Below are 17,236 nucleotides of genomic sequence, written 5' to 3'. Positions count from 1 at the left end.
ACAGGATAGACGTATAAGGAAATGGGGGCAAGAGCAGGCAGAGAGTTAGAAGGGAAAGTGAGGGGAGCAAAATAACTTGGGAAATAATCTAGTTCTAGAGGATAGGATAGATACAATAACAGGGCACTTGAGACAAGAATGAAACATTCTAACACTTCCAGAAATGGGCATCTAGTATTAAATAACTCAACAGAAGTAGCTCATAGACTATGGCATAAATGTTGTGATCATTCATTGCTCCAACAGTTTCTGTAAATATTATGTTCCATCATTTGTCTAATTTGCTCCCACATAATATGTGTAATAGGCCAATTTTGGCCTGGCTAAAAAGCCATTTATGCAGCCCAAATAATTCAGCCTAATAGGGCCCAAATTGCTAGTCATAATCTGCTAGCCCAAAATACAAAATAGAGGCAACAAAACCCCTAAGCAGCAGATAGTATTTGCGCCGCACATCCCCACGTTGCAGCAACTGTCCCTTGCCTCACGTCCTTGCCCGCACGTCCAATAGCCCCGCACAACGCACGTTCTCCGCACACTTGCAACGAATGATGAATAGTAGCAGAATATACAGCAAAAAGGTAAAAGGGGAGAGAGGAAAAGATTTGTGAGAAGAAAAGGCCAAGGGATTTTTGTAAAAGGGGGGAGATCAGGAAAAAGTGTAAAAGAGACAAAAATTGTATTGAAAAAGAAAAAAGGTACGAAATAAAAGAAAAGAAGGAATTTTTGAAGGTATCTCATTTTGTTTTTTAAAATCTGTGGGATATTTGGTTCTTTTTCTTTTTTATTTTCTGTTATAAAACAAAAACAAAAGGGAAAGAAAAAGGAGGGCTTACCGTTGCGAGATTCGTCGTTATCAGGTCGGACATGGGAGGGGACTGCAACGACGGAGGTGAACTGCCGCGGCGCAGCTTCAAATGGCAGAGAGGGGAAAATGATTTAGGGTTTTTAAAATTGGGTTTTTATAGGGCTTAAAATGACGTCATTTGGGGCCTGTTCCAGTGGCCCCAAAACGGCGCCGTATGGGCCACGCCCGCGTGCATTTCTTTAAAATGGGCCATTTGCGCAATTGGTCCCTTTCTTTTATAGTATTTTTAAATTAATTTTTTTATTTCTTTTAAATTTCGCCATATTTTTTATAACTATTTCAATTTGGTCCATGTTGCTGCGTAGTGTTTGAGAGGTTTGGGTAAATTTCTCTTTGGGTCCTCCACTGTTGATTGCGTGTTCTAATTGGTCCATTCGCATTTTATTTATTTCAAATTTGCCCCGAATTTCTGTTTTAAGTTTAAATTAGTCATTTTTGTTATTATTGCTATTAAATATTTTAATTTCAATTGAATTATTTATTATTATTATTATACATGTACATACGTATTTCTTTTTATAATATATATGCATATATTTTTATAAATACATGTGCATTTTTTTTCATATATATATATTTTATTATTATTCTATTTACATGGTTTTTATATACATTTATATTTTATAATTCATATACATTTTCCTTATTTTATAATTGGTACATATATATACATTTTTTTATATATAATAGATATATTCGTACACTTTTTCAACATTATTATAAATATATTTCCCGCATATCTTTATAATGTATATACGCATATTTTTTTTCCTTTATAATATACATGTATATTTCTAAACTTTTATAGGTTCATGTATATATTTTATATGTTTTTTTATATTACTTTTTTCCATAATTTTTATATACATATACATATATAATTTATATTAAAATATTTGTTTCATATTACATCAACATTTTTAACATATCTTTTAAAAAATATATATTTTGATTTCGTCAAAACTTTAAAATCATTTTCTTTTGATTCAAAGGCTTTTAAAATAAAAGTGATATGCGATATCCGGGATTTTCGAGGAAATCGAGCCCTGACGTATTGGGTTTCGATTTTCTTTATTAATCCTAAATAATCGAGAATTTTCTTTTTCAAAACGCATAAATAAAAATAATTTTCGGGAATTCAACATGTTATGTCCTAACGCATTGGGTATGGCATATTGTTTTCTCGAGATGAAGATTTTCCCTAAAATAAAAGATATATTCAAAGTTTGGGGATTTTGAGAAATTATACCCTAACGTATTGGGTTTCGATTTCTTCGTTTGACTTAAACATTTGATTATTCTTTTTAGATTTCATCATTGGAGTTTTTTTTTTTTAAAAATCGTTTTAACCCTCGACACTAAGACATTAAATAATCAATTTGGTACCGATTTTTTGGGCATTACGAGAGTGCTAACCCTTCCTCGTACGTAACTGATTCCCGAACTCGTTCTCTCAAATTTCGTAGACCAGAATAATTTTTAAGGTGGGCCGATCACACCTCAATCAAGGATCGGTGGCGACTCCAATTTTTTGTTTTTAAAGTCGACAAACTAATTTTTGTTTTATCAAAAAAATGGTTTCGACAGCTTGGCGACTCCGCTGGGAACATAAGAGAGTCGAGCCGTAAAATTGATTATTTTGTGTCTTTTGTCGAGAATTAAAGTTGTTTTAAATCATGATTTCCCTTTTGCATTCATTGGTTTTCATTGTTATGTGTTTGCTTGATTGGCTTAAATCTGTTGGCTTATTTGCATTTTGCATCTCATAACGTCGGTCATTTTTACCCCTTTAGGTGGAAGTGAGAAGCTAGTCCTTCGTGAGGTTTTCACCTCCGTGCAGGATAGTGGATCGCTTTCGGGATACATCCGTACCTATGTCTTCGTGAGATTTTCATCTCCGTGTAGCCATAGGGAAATGTATCCCCCTGAACTGAACTCGGTCCATATGAGCCTATAATGGGTGAGGATTGAGGAATTTGCTTGTTCGGGTACCCTTGCTCTAGAAACCAAACCATATATAGTGAACCTTAGGAGCTTGCCCTAGGTAGAACTATGCCAAACCCCTAGAGGTCACTCAAGTAGGTACTCTATTTATTTTCTTGTTTGTTTTCTGTTTTGTACTAACCCGTTTTGTTTTGTTTTGATTATGATTGCATTGCATTTGCATCTTAGAAAAGAGATGTTGATTCAAGTTTGATTAATAACTCAGAAAGTTTATCATGGGAAAAGGGTTTCTTGATAAAATGAAAGATAATACGGCTGCCTGAATATATTTCGAGAAACGCAAGAAAGGTGATGGAGGAATACATGACTTTACTTCGTCCTTCAAGGTCAAGCTGATTATTCAAGAGTTTCTGTCATTCGAACTGCCTTAAAGAAGCTGAGGAGCATTACGGGGATGGGCAGACGATGGATTATAACCAGGATCAAGCAAAAATGAGGTAGAGGAGATACCCCTTTTGAAGAATTCGCAAGATTTATCTTAGCATCCAGATGAAGAAGGAGAGGATGTCTTCGCCTAGAGTATGAGGGCAAAGCCGTATATATATCCACTTTATGTGAAGAAATTTGTCTTCTAGTAAAGTTTTCTAAATGGAATTGAATCAGAACCAACGTCTCTTTTGGCATTCATCTCATGCATTTGCATTACATTGCATCATATGCACTAAAATCCACCAAAAGAGCCTAATCAATTAAAATTATTCTTCAGTTAACCTGGAAACCAACCAGCCAACCCAGCCCCGTTACGGTATAAGAGTGAAATCAAAGAATATGGATCAAAGATTAGAAAAGCTCGAGCAGTTCTAAAAAGAAATGCATGAGCAACTTCAGCAGCAGATGCAAGAGCAGCTCGAGAAGGTTCAAGAGAAAATGATGGGTAAAATGATGGAATCTCAAGGAAGTATGATGACAAAGTTAACGCAGTTGTTGACGGAAAGGAAAGATAAAGGAAAGAGCCCCATGACCAATGTTAAGGAGGAAGGTGATGACGGACCCCTGTATCCTCCAAGCTTCACTCCCCCAGATGTACAGCCCCAAGTGGAAATGTACCCGCGTAAATCTTCTATTACCATTAGGCTTCAGCAATTTCAGGTCGATGCTTCAAAGGCGATGAATTACCAAACTGGATCAGGCTCTAGCCCTGAGAATAATCCTGTCAATCTTATCATCCCTGACTTTGATGAGGCGATTGAAAAGAAAAAAATAAGAGAGGAATTGCCAAAGCAATTTGAAGAAAGGTGGAAGTGGGTTGAGGATAAATTCAGGGCGATAGAAAGCACTGAGAGATATAGTGGGATTGATGCTAAGGAACTGAGTTTGGTCCCAGATTTGGTGCTCCCTCACAAGTTCAAAATGCCAGAATTCGAGAAGTATAATGGGACCAGTTGCCCTGAAGTCCACATTACCATGTTTTGTAGGCGAATGACTGGGTATGTTAACAACGACCAATTATTAATACATTGTTTCCAAGATAGTCTCACAGGGGCAGCATCTAAATGGTACAATCAATTGAGCCGTACCAAAATTAGTTCCTGGAGGGATTTGGCGCAGGCTTTTATGAAGCAGTACAGTCATGTAGCAAAAATGGTTCCTGATAGAATCACCGTATAGAACATGGAAAAGAAGTCAAATGAAGGTTTTAGGCAGTACGCACAGAGGTGGAGGGAGGTCGCTGTCCAAGTTCAGCCACCGCTCTTGGAAAGAGAACTGACAATGCTCTTTATAAATACGTTGAAGGCCCCATTCATCACACATATGTTGGGAAGTGCCACAAAAAGCTTTTCTGACATAGTTATGAATGGTGAGATGATTGAAAAAGTCATAAGGAGCGGAAAGATTGATACTGGAGGAAATAACAGAAGGCAAGCCCCAAAGGAAAAAGAAAATGAGGTGAACAACGTGAATACATACAGCAAATCGATTACGGTGAATCAACCAAGAAAAGTGGTTGCTAATCAGCAGGGTTCATCAAGACAAGAATCAGGTGTGAAGCAAGGTACTGAGAAACTCCAGTTCACGCCAATTCCAATGTTGTATAAGGAGCTGTATCAAAGCTTGTTCGATGCGCACGTTGTTTCCCCTTTCTACTCAAAACCCCCATAGCCTCCGTACCCCAAATGGTACGACGCAAGTGCACAATGCGATTATCATGCAGGAATTATGGGACATTCTATAGAAAATTGCATTGCCTTTAAAAAAGTGGTTGAAAGGCTTATCAGTATAGGCATTGTCAAATTTGACGATTCATCCAGTGCAGAAAATCCGCTACCTAATCACATTTGATAATGGGGTGAATGTGATGCATGAAGAAGTGTTGAGAGGCGTTCACATCAATGTCATAGATGAAGACACAATCGAAAAGGGACCTTGTTAGATATCCACCTTTTTAAACCTGGGAGTGTTTTAAGCAATCGAACTACAGAAGAAATATTTGTAGTATTTAGGGCTTATTTAGAGAAATGTTCAAAATAGACTTGTTGCTTTTAGCCTAGAGGCAATAAGAATTCCTTTGTGAAGTAGGCTCATGTCTAAATGTCGTTATTTTAATGAAATGCATCCTTGTGACCATTTTTGAACTAATATTCTTTCAGTCTGTCTGAATAGTTATTCTTTCATTCTTTTGGATTTTCTTCCACATCATTATTCATTCATAATCATATTGTACAGATAGTTCTTCATAAATTTATACATTCTTTTGTATATTCTTTGGTATTTATTATGGGCCCCCAGATATCAATGATTTGAATGACATTGCTACAGATTTAGAATCTCCTTTTGAGCAAGTGATGTGTTTAGAGGGATCTCATGACTTTAAAGATGACATAGATCGTAGTCTATCCCCAGACTTGTTGAGGATGGTAGAGCAAGAAGAGAACAAATTTTACCTCTTGAAGAGACAATGGAGATTGTGACTTTAAGAGAACATGCATAACCGGATAAACGAAGCAAGACCTTGTTAAGTTACTTCAAGAGTTCAAAGATGTCTTTGTATGGTTATAGCAGGATATACCCAGGTTAAGCACTGATATTGTAATCTGAGCAATAGCACGACGTTAAAAATTTGCAGTATGTTCAAGATTCATATCATGAACGCTGCAGTTAGAATTCTTTACCGGGGCAATACCTTCTTCTCTAGTTTATCCCGTTGAAGTCAAGTTGTCATTTTTCTATATTTTTGTTGGATTTCATCTTAATTGAAGAGGAAGATCTAAAATTTTCTCGTCATAGTTAAATTTCGCCCCAAAAGGCTCTATGAGAGAAACCTGATGCCAAAGAAGATCTTTCGCATACAAAATGAAAGTGGAAGATCTTATGGGGAAGACCTTATCTGGAATAATATTGATTCTGATCGAAAGGGATGACCAGGACTTGCCTAATACTATGAGTGCAGATTAAAAAAAAGGCAAGAAAAAAAAGAAAAAATAAAAACAAAAAGAAACAAAAAACCTCTACCGGGGCAATGTCTTTCTCTTTAGCTTATCACGGTTTTTTCATTGAAGTTAAAATTCTTTCTCTTCAGGTATTGGCTGAGTTGAAGTTGGATGAAGATCCAATCTTGAGACGATCAGTTGAACTTAATTGAAAGAAATAGGCTAAAAGCTATTCGTCATGGCCAGATGTACCAAAAACGGATGATGCGAGCTTACAACAAAAAAGGGTTCGTCCCAGAGAATTTCAAGAGAGAGACCTGGTATTGAAAAAGATCCTTCCTTTACAAAAGGATTTTAGAGAAAAATGAGTGCCAAATTGGGACTGTCCTTATATTGTAAAGAAGACCTTTTCTGGAAGAGCACTGATCTTGAGTGAGATGGATAGTAAAAACTTTTCTAGTCCTGTAAACTCAGAATTAGTCAAGAAATACATCGTTTAAAGAAGGAGAGGACCAAGGTAAAAACCCACAAAGGGCACTTTGAGTCGCAAAAAAAAAGAGGAAAAATGTGTGAAAATAAAAATGTAAAAAGTAAAAATGGAGAGGCTAAGGTGAAAACCTGCAAATGGCGCCTTAGACCAAAGGAGATTTAAGTTGAAAACCCGAAAAGGGCGGCTCAAATTTTGATCAGACTAGGGCTGGAAGTGATCAGAGTGGCTTAGATTTTGATTGGAATGGGGCATGTGGTGGTCTTGATATACCTTAATCAGCAGGAAAGGGTATGCGACATCTTGGGGCATCGATAGAGTATTGTAGATATCCTAAACACATGTCAAACTCAGAATGGTCTTCAGGAAATTTGTACAGAGAAGTTCAAACTGCGTTATCTGGGGCACCTAGTCTTCATACTATTTATATGCCTGTTCTTGGAATACTTCATTCTTTTTCAAGATACGAGTCAATTCTTCTTGTATTCTTAATATTCTTGATAATATGTTCATTTCAAGCTATGTTCTCAAACCAATTCTATTTTATCTTTTATTTTGTTCTTTTTGCAAACGTGTTGCATTAGAATAATGATCAATGGACTAATAAAACTTTCATAAGGGAAGTTTTGCATACTACTCTAGAAGTTTATAAATAATACAGTAACCTGAAATAGGACTATTGTTTAGAACGCACCAAGTTTAAAGGTTGAAATATCTGGGAAGGAAAGGTGTAAATTGAGACTATCCCTTCAGATTTTGTTGTCAAAACATTGATTGAACAAAGTGACAAGATGTCGTGTTGGTGACAAAGCGTCAATGAACAAGCAAGCAATGATCACCTGGTAATAAGAAGAGGTTTTCTCGAAGAAAGAAATTCTTCATTTGTGCATAGGCATTTGGTATGACACCTTGAGAACGGTATAAAAGACCAAAGTGCTTCACCTTGCGATAAGAGAAGATTGAGATGCTAGATTTTTTTTCTACCCTTGGGTTACAGCGGGAGAAAGATGGTACCAATGTTGCATCCTAGTAGATTGAACATTGAAGTTCACGGTGAGGGGCAATTTGATCAAGCGTTTCTTTGGAGATGTGATCCGAACAAAAGGCGTTGCAGCACGTCAGTGATACGGTCTTAATAAAATTTGAGTAATGACTGCCTAAGCGGGATCATTCTCGGAAAAAATGACATTCTGCATTCATTTAAACGTCATTCATACATGTCTAGTTAGGAGCATTTGATTCATTCTGATCATGATATCCTAATCACTAGGCATAATTAGGTTCATAAGTTGAATTATACAGGTCATGTTCCTCAGAGGACAAACCGGTAAAACTTCAGCCTTGTCTCCCTAGGCGGTAGTGGAGTAGGTTGAAAATAGCAGATCTTGCCTTCCTGTACTGACAGAGAAGCAGATCGAAGATACCAGCCTTGTCCCCCTGGGCAGTAGTGGAGCAGCTTCAAAATAGCAGATCTTGCCTTCCTGTACTGACAGAGAAGCAGATCGAAGATACCAGCCTTGTCCCCCTGGGCAGTAGTGGAGCAGGTTGAAAATAGCAGATCTTTCCTTCCTGTACTGACAGAGAAGCAAGTCGAAGATACCAGCCTTGTCTCCCTGGGCAGTAGTGGAGCAGGTTGAAAATAGTAGATCTTGCCTTCCTGTACTGACAGAGAAGCAGATCGAAGATACCAGCCTTGTCTCCCTGGGCAGCAGTGGAGTAGGTCGAAAATGACAGATCTTGCCTTCCTGTACTGGTAGCAAAGCAGATCGAAGACATCAGTCTTATCGCCATGATGTTGCAATTAAAAAGATTGAAGCCACAATGGCGGATCTTATTTTCTTGGCGTCGCAGCGGAGCAGATTGAAGCCACAATGGCGGATCATATCTCCCTAGCGTTAAGGCTTGGATTAGCTGAAGTGGAGTGGATTCAATTTGTGGGCAGCGAATCCTATCTCTTTAGCATTATAGTGGAAAAGATTGAAGCCACAACGGCAGATCTTACTTCCCTGGCGGCGCAGTGGAACAGATTAAAGCTACGATAGCGGATCTGGTTCCCCCAACATTGCAGTTAAACAATTTAAAAAATCCTATCTCCCTGAAGTTACAGTGGAGAGGATTAAATCATAGATCTTATCTCTCTGAAGTTGCAGAGAGCAGATCACATATAGTCTTATCTCCCTGAAGTTGCAGTGGAGCAAATAGAAGAAACTAATCCTATCTCTCTGAAGTTGCAGTGTAGTGGATTAAAATGATGAATCCTATACCTCTGAAGTTGTAGTAGGTCGGATTAAATACCCATGACAGATCTCATCTTTTTGAAGTTGCAGAAGAGCAGATCGTATCAAGTCTTATCTTCCTGAGGTTGTAGTGGAGCAGACTAGAGATAGCAAATTTTATTCGTTTGAGAAGCTACAAGATACAACTTTTATCTCCCTGACGTTGCAGTGGAGTGGATTGAAGCCCCAGTTCCTATACCTTTGAGGATGCAGTAGGATGGAATGAAGCCACTTGAAGAAGAAGAGACCCGAAGTCCAGCACGACCAAGCAAAACTGGCCATTCTAAAGTCTTTGCTCCGTTCTCGTTACACAATAACAAGCAAAGAGGGGTAGCTGTAATAGGCCAATTTTGGCCTGGCTAAAAAGCCATTTATGCAGCCCAAATAATTCAGCCTAATAGGGCCCAAATTGCTAGTCATAATCTGCTAGCCCAAAATACAAAACAGAGGTAACAAAACCCCTAAGTAGTAGATAGCCTTGGCGTCGCACGTCCCCACGTTGCAGCAACCGCCCGTTGCCTCACATCCTTGCCCGCACGTCCAGTAGCCCCGCACAACGCACGTTCTCCGCACACCTGCAACGAATGATGAATAGTGGCAGAATATACAACAAAAAGGTAAAGGGGGAGAGAGGAAAAGATTTGGTGAGAAGAAAAGGCCAAGGGATTTTTGTAAAAGGGGGAGATCAGGAAAAAGTGTAAAAGAGACAAAAATTGTATTGAAAAAGAAAAAAGGTACGAAATAAAATAAAAGAAGGAATTTTTGAAGGTATCTCGTTTTGTTTTTTAAAATCTATGGGATATTTGGTTCTTTTTCTTTTTTATTTTCTGTTATAAAACAAAAACAAAAGGGAAAGAAAGAGGAGGGCTTACCGTTGCGAGATTCGTCGGAGGGCGTCCTCGTTTCGTCGTTATCAGGTCGGACATGGGAGGAGACTGGAACGGCGGAGGTGAACTGCCGCGGCGCAGCTTCAAATGGCAGAGAGGGGAAAATGATTTAGGGTTTTTAAAATTGGGTTTTTATAGGGCTTAAAACGACGTCGTTTGGGGCCTGTTCCAGTGGCCCCAAAATTGCGCCGTATGGGCCATGCCCGCGCGCATTTCTTTATAATGGGCCATTTGTGCAATTGGTCCCTTTCTTTTACAATGTTTTTAAATTATTTTTTTTTCTTTTAAATTTCGCCAGATTTTTTATAACTATTTCAATTTGGTCCATGTTGCTGCATCGTGTTTGAGAGATTTGGGTAAATTTCTCTTTGGGTCCTCCACTGTTGATTGCGTGTTCTAATTGGTCCATTCGCATTTTATTTATTTCAAATTTGCCCCGAATTTCTGTTTTAAGTTTAAATTAGTCATTTTTGTTATTATTGCTATTAAATATTTTAATTTCAATTGAATTATTTATTATTATTATACATGTACATACATATTTCTTTTTATAATATATATGCATATATTTTTATAAATACATGTGCATTTTTTTTTCATATATATATATTTTATTATTATTCTATTTACATGGTTTTTATATACATTTATATTTTATAATTCATATACATTTTCCTTATTTTATAATTCATACATATATATACATTTTTTTATATATAATAGATATATTCGTACACTTTTTCAACATTATTATAAATATATTTCCCGCATATCTTTATAATGTATATACGCATATTTTTTTTCCTTTATAATATACATGTATATTTCTAAACTTTTATAGGTTCATGTATATATTTTATATGTTTTTTTATATTACTTTTTTCCATAATTTTTATATACATATACATATATAATTTATATTAAAATATTTGTTTCATATTACATCAACATTTTTTAACATATCTTTTAGAAAATATATATTTTGATTTCGTCAAAACTTTAAAATCATTTTATTCAAAGGCTTTTAAAATAAAAGTGATATTCGATATTCGGGATTTTCGAGGAAATCGAGCCCTAATGTATTGGGTTCCGATTTTCTTTATTAATCCTAAATAATCGAGAATTTTCTTTTTCAAAACGCATAAATAAAAATTATTTTCGGGAATTCAACATGTTATGTTCTAACACATTGAGTATGACATATTGTTTTCTCGATATGAAGATTTTCCCAGAAATAAAAGAGATATGCAAAGTTTGGGGATTTTGAGAAATTGTACCCTAACATATTGGGTTTTGATTTCTTCGTTTGAGTTAAACATTTGATTATTCTTTTTAGATTTCATCATTGGAGTTTAAAAAAAAATCTTTTTAACCCCCGACACTAAGACATTAAATAATCAATTTGGTACCGATTTTTGGGCGTTACGAGGGTGCTAACCCTTCTTCGTACGTAACTGACTCCCGAACTCGTTCTCTCAAATTTCGTAGACCAAAATAATTTTTAAGGTGGGCCGATCACACCTCAATCAAGGATCGGTGGCGACTCTAATTTTTTATTTTTAAAGTCGACAACTAAATTTTTGTTTTAAAAAAAATGGTTTCGACAATATGTTCATATAAATGCATCACTAATAGATATATATAAACCATAACAAGCTATGTTGCAGTAAAAGAAGAATGAAAATGATAAGCATACGAAAATATTCATAACTTACGGAAATTGTTGCCAAAAGTGTATATTGAAGTGCTGATATGAGGCACACTCACAAAGACAACAAACAGTTATCCTTTTCTTTTGTTTCTTTTTTCTTTTTCTTTCTATTACTTATCATTATCAATGAGCATTTTCAACACCTAAACCATACAATACACCGGAATATTTTTCCAAAGTACCACTAAAGAAATTCTCCTTGAGTTTCCTGAATGTACAAGATGTGAGCAAACTATCAGAACCTGCTTGATGACAGATCCCAACTCTTTCCACTTCCAGCAACTCTGCAAGCTTGTTCAATCCCCCATGCAAACTGTTACAAAACTTCATCAAATGCTTGATATCATAGAGTGTGGGAAAGTAAATATTGATCAAATTAAAGAACCCAACTTGCGTATCCGGTAAGTTCTGGCAAGTCAAGAGCTTAAGCAAGTAACCGAAATCGTAACCACTGTGGAAAGTAACCCAATACACACTATCATTTAAAACAATCCCTGAAGATATTAAAAGCTCACCGAACCTCATTGCATCAATACCCTTCTCATTGTTCTTCTTGAAATCAATCCCACTTTGTCTCAAAAGCTCAATAGAATCATTAGCAAAGACATCCTCGTCGACATTAAACTCACAAAAATTAAATTGCCAAATGCAATACTTATCAGTTCCACAGGTAGGCAAGTTCCCTTTCTCATCTGAAAAGGTAAGACCCAATTGAATCAACTTTAACATATCAACATTGTCTTTCAAGGTTTGGTAGTGATAGTCATAGCTGCTCTTGAAATTGCCAACCGGACGTAAAACAATGCCTGGAAACTCGGTGTCCATGGCAATGTACGGGTAATCATCAACAATTTCACGAATCAAAGCAAATTCCTCCTCAAGGTTATCGTTCCATACCTCACGGATTTGGATTGAATCGCTCTTTGGCAACAGAGACATCAGTTGAAAATCAAAAGGAGATGGGTTTTTTTTTCTTTCAACCAATAACAACCGAAGAGGTCAAAGATTCCTTAGTTACCACGAAACAAGAAAAAAATAAATCAGATTGAGGTTTACCAGATATTGCTAAAAAATTAGGCTATTAAATCATCCAAAAAAATAAATCGAAGCAGCTTCATATAGTAACCCTACAAATGAAATTTTGAAGAATTAAACCAGAAATCAGAATTGAATAGGGGAAGCGTAGAAGACACTTACCGTAAAGAAGGGGGGGGGGAGGCAGGATTGGACTTTCCCTGAAAGGTCCTCTCTCTCTCTCTCGCTCTCTAGCGCGCGCTTTCACGGTTTCAGGGATGGAATATTAGTGGAGGAGGCCCTAAAACAGGGTTTGATTTTTCTTTAACTTTTCGGGTTTTTTTTTGTATATTTTGTCTTAAAAAGTGGTCGCTGTGGTTATCGTTTTAATGTGGTGTTTTTTTTCCTGTTTGTTCGCTTCCTGGGAAAAAGAAAGTGGCTTCAGTTTTCAGGTTTTTTTTTAATTGTTTTTCTTTTTGGTGGAGGGGGAATTTGATTGTTCATCTAAACGGGAGAGAGAGTGAGAGAAAGGGGGTGGCTTTGGAAGGTTTGCCTTTGCTCACCTCACCTCTTCCTCATCAAAAGGAGGAGAGAGAATCTCTCATTCGATAAGGTAGATTTTTTCATTATACTCAAAATTATCCGTGCTTTCCGCCTTTTATCATTTCGGATCTTGTTGGACCCTCTCTCCTCTAATCCCTTATATTTTAGGAAAAAAAATCTCTTTTCAATTAGAGGTGATCATGGGCTGAGTTCGAGCCAGTTCTAGACAAAATTTTAGTCCGGACCTAGCCCGGTACGAAATATGAGCCTAAAAATTTGTCCAAGCCCAGCCCGAGAGAAAATTGCTAAGTCCGAGCCCGGCCATATTAAATATATATTTAATATATATAAAATATATATTGATTAAAATATAAAAAATATATTTAATATATAATTCGGGTCGGGTCAGGCCAAAAAAGTTTTACCCGAGGCCCGGCCCGTTTTCTAAACGGACCTCATTTTTTTATCCAAACTCATATTTCGGGCCTATATTTTTACCCGAACCCTCCCATTTTTTGGGTGGGCCGTCAGGTAGGGCTGGGTAGCCCAACCCATGATCACCTCTATTTCCAATTTTAAATTTAAGCAAATTGAGTAAAAAAAGAGAATTAATTATAATGTATATTTTTTTATAAATTGTATATCATTTTAATTAGTATAACAATAAATTTAACTTTTGATGTTTACATATTTTATCAATTTAGTTTTTTATTTTAAAAATTCATCGCTTTACATAAATATTGTGACTAGAAAGGTCCTTTTACCCATATTTTATTAAGTAAAATATGTTTCAAATCTTCCTATTTTTCCGTACCTTTGGAATTTAGCTTTTTTTCTATTTTTATTTTCAGAAATTTAGTTTTTATTTTTTAGTTTAAAAATTAAAATTTAATTGTTAATATTTAACATTGTTAAAATTTATTTGTTAAAATTGTGTCTATTACATAGTCTTTTTATTGGTTATATGTCTACCAAATCAGTATTTTTTCTTCAAAAAGTCACACCAATGAATTTAATAGAATAGTTTTAACGATACTGACAGTTGGATCTAAATTTTTAAGTTAAAAAACTAGAGGGGCTAAATTCCTAGAAATAAAGTTAGAATGACTAAAATCTAAATGTTCAAAAAGTACAAGGACTTGAAGCATAGTTTAAGCATCTTATATTTAAAATCACGTGTTATACAATCAATCTATCACTAAAACATTACATCTATAACAACATTTAGTTATAACAGCCAAAATTGTTGTAAAATTGATTTCTTTTTCTATGTATAGCGCCTCGAATTTTTTATACCATAAATAGTATTGATGAAATATAGTATATAGTCAAGATTTAAGGGAAATTTGAAAATAAATTAACATTAGTGTTCTTATGGAATTAATTTGAATTTTAGAAAGGAAGTCAATATGGAAGAATGTAAAGGTGAAAGTCTAAAAGGACCAAATTATTATTTGGTATGGTAATGACATGAAATATGTATTAGTACGAAGAAAGTTATTTTTGGACTAAATTGGATGAAAATGATAAGTATAAAAATTAAAATGTAATTTTTTTTATTTCACCATAAAATGACACTTATGCAACTTTCACCTCAAGTGGACAAATATTGAAGTATAAGTACAATCTATAAAGTTTGGATATGTTAAAATGTCATGTACGATGGAGAAGGAAAGGTAAGTAAATAAAAATGGATCAAAGTGCAATTTTCTCATAGAAAAGATATTTTAATCATTTTAAAAGAAAATATTTGAAATATTATAAGACAAGATATTATATTTTGGGGATCGACTATGAACTATTGAATGTGATTAAAACATATAAATTAAATATGGATCGCACATTTAGTGTTCTTTAACTTGGCTTTATTTAAGTGAAATAAAGGGAGGAAAATATGACAAGATTTGTCATCATCATCTTCCCTTGTTGTTGACCCACCCTTTAGGAAGGGAAATTTTTTACCTTTTCAATTTTTGTTATTTTTCTTCAATTCAAGTTCAAATCTCACCCCAAATTTTAGTTCTTTTGTTATGATCAAAGAGAAAACTCCTTCCAAACTTGATTTCTCAATCAATTTCATCTTCTTCAACTTAAGATTTATATGGTTTAGTGAGAGAAAGCTTGGGATCTACATACTGCTTGAGACTAAAATATTGAATAAAAGACTTAAAACTTCTTACTCTAATAAGGCGCACATTTGGCATTTGAGACTTGATCATATTAACCAAAAAAAAATTTACTAGACTTGTGAAAGACGACATCTTAAGTTTGATTAAAGGAATTGATCTTCCACAATATGAATCTTGCTTGAAAGGTAAGATTACTAAGCAATCTTTTAATGTAAAAGGAACAATGTAACACCCCGAACCCGAAACCGACACCGGAGTCGAGCACGAGGTGTTAACTGACTTTAACCCCTTATAAAATTTATTTTCCAGACACTGCCCAATCTGTGTACTAGTCGTTTTAAAAATCATATCTTGAGTTTCGTAACTCGAAAATCAGTTTTGTAATTTTTCCCAGAGACTAGACTCATGTTCCCATCTATGTATTTTTTTCTAGAATTTTTGGTCGGGCCAATTAGTACAGTTTATTAGTCAAAGTCTCCCAAGTTGCAGGGGTCGACTACACTGACCTTTTCCCATTACGACTTGGATATCTCCCTGCACGGGGCTTCAATACTGATGCCGTTTGTTTCTATGAAAACTAGACTCAGAGAGGAATCTGTACATATATGGTACGACCCCTAATTATCTCTGGTTAATTTATAATGAATTTCCAAAGTCGGAGCAGGGAATCCAGAAACCGTTCTGTCCCTGTCCCACAAAAATCTGATTATCTCTTAATATACTGCCCATATGATCTTTTCGTTACTTCCTCATGAAAACAGACTCATCGAGCTTCGATTACATAATTTATTCATCAATTAATCCCACTCCTACTATTTTTAGTGATTTTTCAATCTCATGACACTGCTGCTGCCAGCATCTGTTACGAAGTAACTAGGTCCATTTCCTGCCTACCCTTGATCCAACTCAATCGAACATTCGTGCCATTTTCGCATGGCTTAAATTTTACATGCCAAAGTTCAAACACAACGTAATAGCTTATACATGCCAAAATGTTCTTCTAAACCAACTAAGAAGAAAGTACCAAAACTTGCTATCCGGTGTGATGACTTCGATGACGGCCTGACCCCGCAAAAATAGATGAGTCCAAGCAACCTATAATGGGTGACAAGGAAACACCGAGTGAGTTTATAACTCAGTAAGTCATAAGCAATGCACTACCATCCATCAATAACATTATCACAAGAGGAAACAAAATGGAACGAGACAATTTACTCCATCCATACCGAACCATACCATAGTTCCTCCAACCTATCGATTCAATTTCATATCAATTCATGCATTCACATTCTATATACTCATCAATGGGACATTGAAGCATTTTCATAAATCAATTTATTTTCGTTACAATCAACGACTAAACGGCCTTTCACCCATCCTACGATAAATTTTATGTACGTGACTTCAAGTATATTTGTCACATAGGTTCAAACTTACCGAGCTCAACACCAAGTATAAGCATAGCACTATTAGCCATGTACTCAGACCTTACCCGATCCGCTGTCCGCGATCGACTCAATAGTGTCGCACACGTAGTGTCCATAATGATTCACGAATGTATATTGAGTCCGCACACTCAGTGCTATATAATCAACTCGCACACTTAGTGCTACGTAATCAAATCGCACACTTAGTGCTAATATTCAAACTCGCACACTTAGTGCCGCATGGTCAATTCGCACACTTAGTGCATCATATTCATTTCGCACACTTAGTGCAACATAGTCAATCGCACACTTAGTGCTGTACAATTTAATCCCGCGCACTTAGCGCCAATCTCATGGTCGTAAATGGTTATACCCGTACGTTTAGTGCCGAGATCAACAACTCAGTACATCTTACCTCTTTTCTTTCCATTCAACAATTTCATTATCACATCCGTACATGCATATATATATGTATATTTATTCATTCCATTCAGCATCAATACATAAACATTATGACCATTT

At 35.8% G+C, this 17,236-nt stretch overlaps 1 protein-coding gene and 1 long non-coding RNA gene across 3 annotated transcripts; both read right to left on the bottom strand.

The window, feature by feature from the left end:
• Positions 1 to 210: 210 nt before the first annotated feature.
• On the bottom strand, positions 211 to 929 carry LOC121218287 (uncharacterized). Its single transcript, XR_005914493.1, has 2 exons — positions 837 to 929; positions 211 to 538 (listed from the first exon to the last, which is right to left on the bottom strand). It is a non-coding gene; the product is annotated as an uncharacterized lncRNA (long non-coding RNA).
• Positions 930 to 11,568: 10,639 nt separating this feature from the next.
• On the bottom strand, positions 11,569 to 13,247 carry LOC107901685 (probable CCR4-associated factor 1 homolog 6). Of its 2 annotated transcripts, XM_041095307.1 has the most exons (3): positions 12,799 to 13,247; positions 12,122 to 12,610; positions 11,569 to 11,914 (listed from the first exon to the last, which is right to left on the bottom strand). In XM_041095307.1, the coding sequence occupies exons 2-3, from the start codon at positions 12,538 to 12,540 to the stop codon at positions 11,725 to 11,727; spliced, it is 609 nt and encodes a 202-aa protein (XP_040951241.1). In that variant the 5' UTR covers positions 12,541 to 12,610; positions 12,799 to 13,247; the 3' UTR covers positions 11,569 to 11,724. The 2 variants fall into 2 exon arrangements, with proteins under 2 accessions (XP_040951241.1, XP_016683258.1); XM_016827769.2 differs by having other exon boundaries at positions 11,569 to 12,610.
• Positions 13,248 to 17,236: the final 3,989 nt, after the last annotated feature.

Source organism: Gossypium hirsutum, chromosome D06 (genome assembly GCF_007990345.1).
Source record: "Gossypium hirsutum isolate 1008001.06 chromosome D06, Gossypium_hirsutum_v2.1, whole genome shotgun sequence".
NCBI classification, from domain to species: Eukaryota; Viridiplantae; Streptophyta; class Magnoliopsida; order Malvales; family Malvaceae; genus Gossypium; species Gossypium hirsutum.
This window is presented reverse-complemented; position numbering and strand designations above follow the sequence as displayed.

What these genes read in the sequence shown, in the direction of transcription:
- LOC107901685 (XM_016827769.2), bottom strand. Translation starts at nt 12,540, where the DNA reads ATGTCTCTGTTGCCAAAGAGCGATTCAATCCAAATCCGTGAGGTATGG.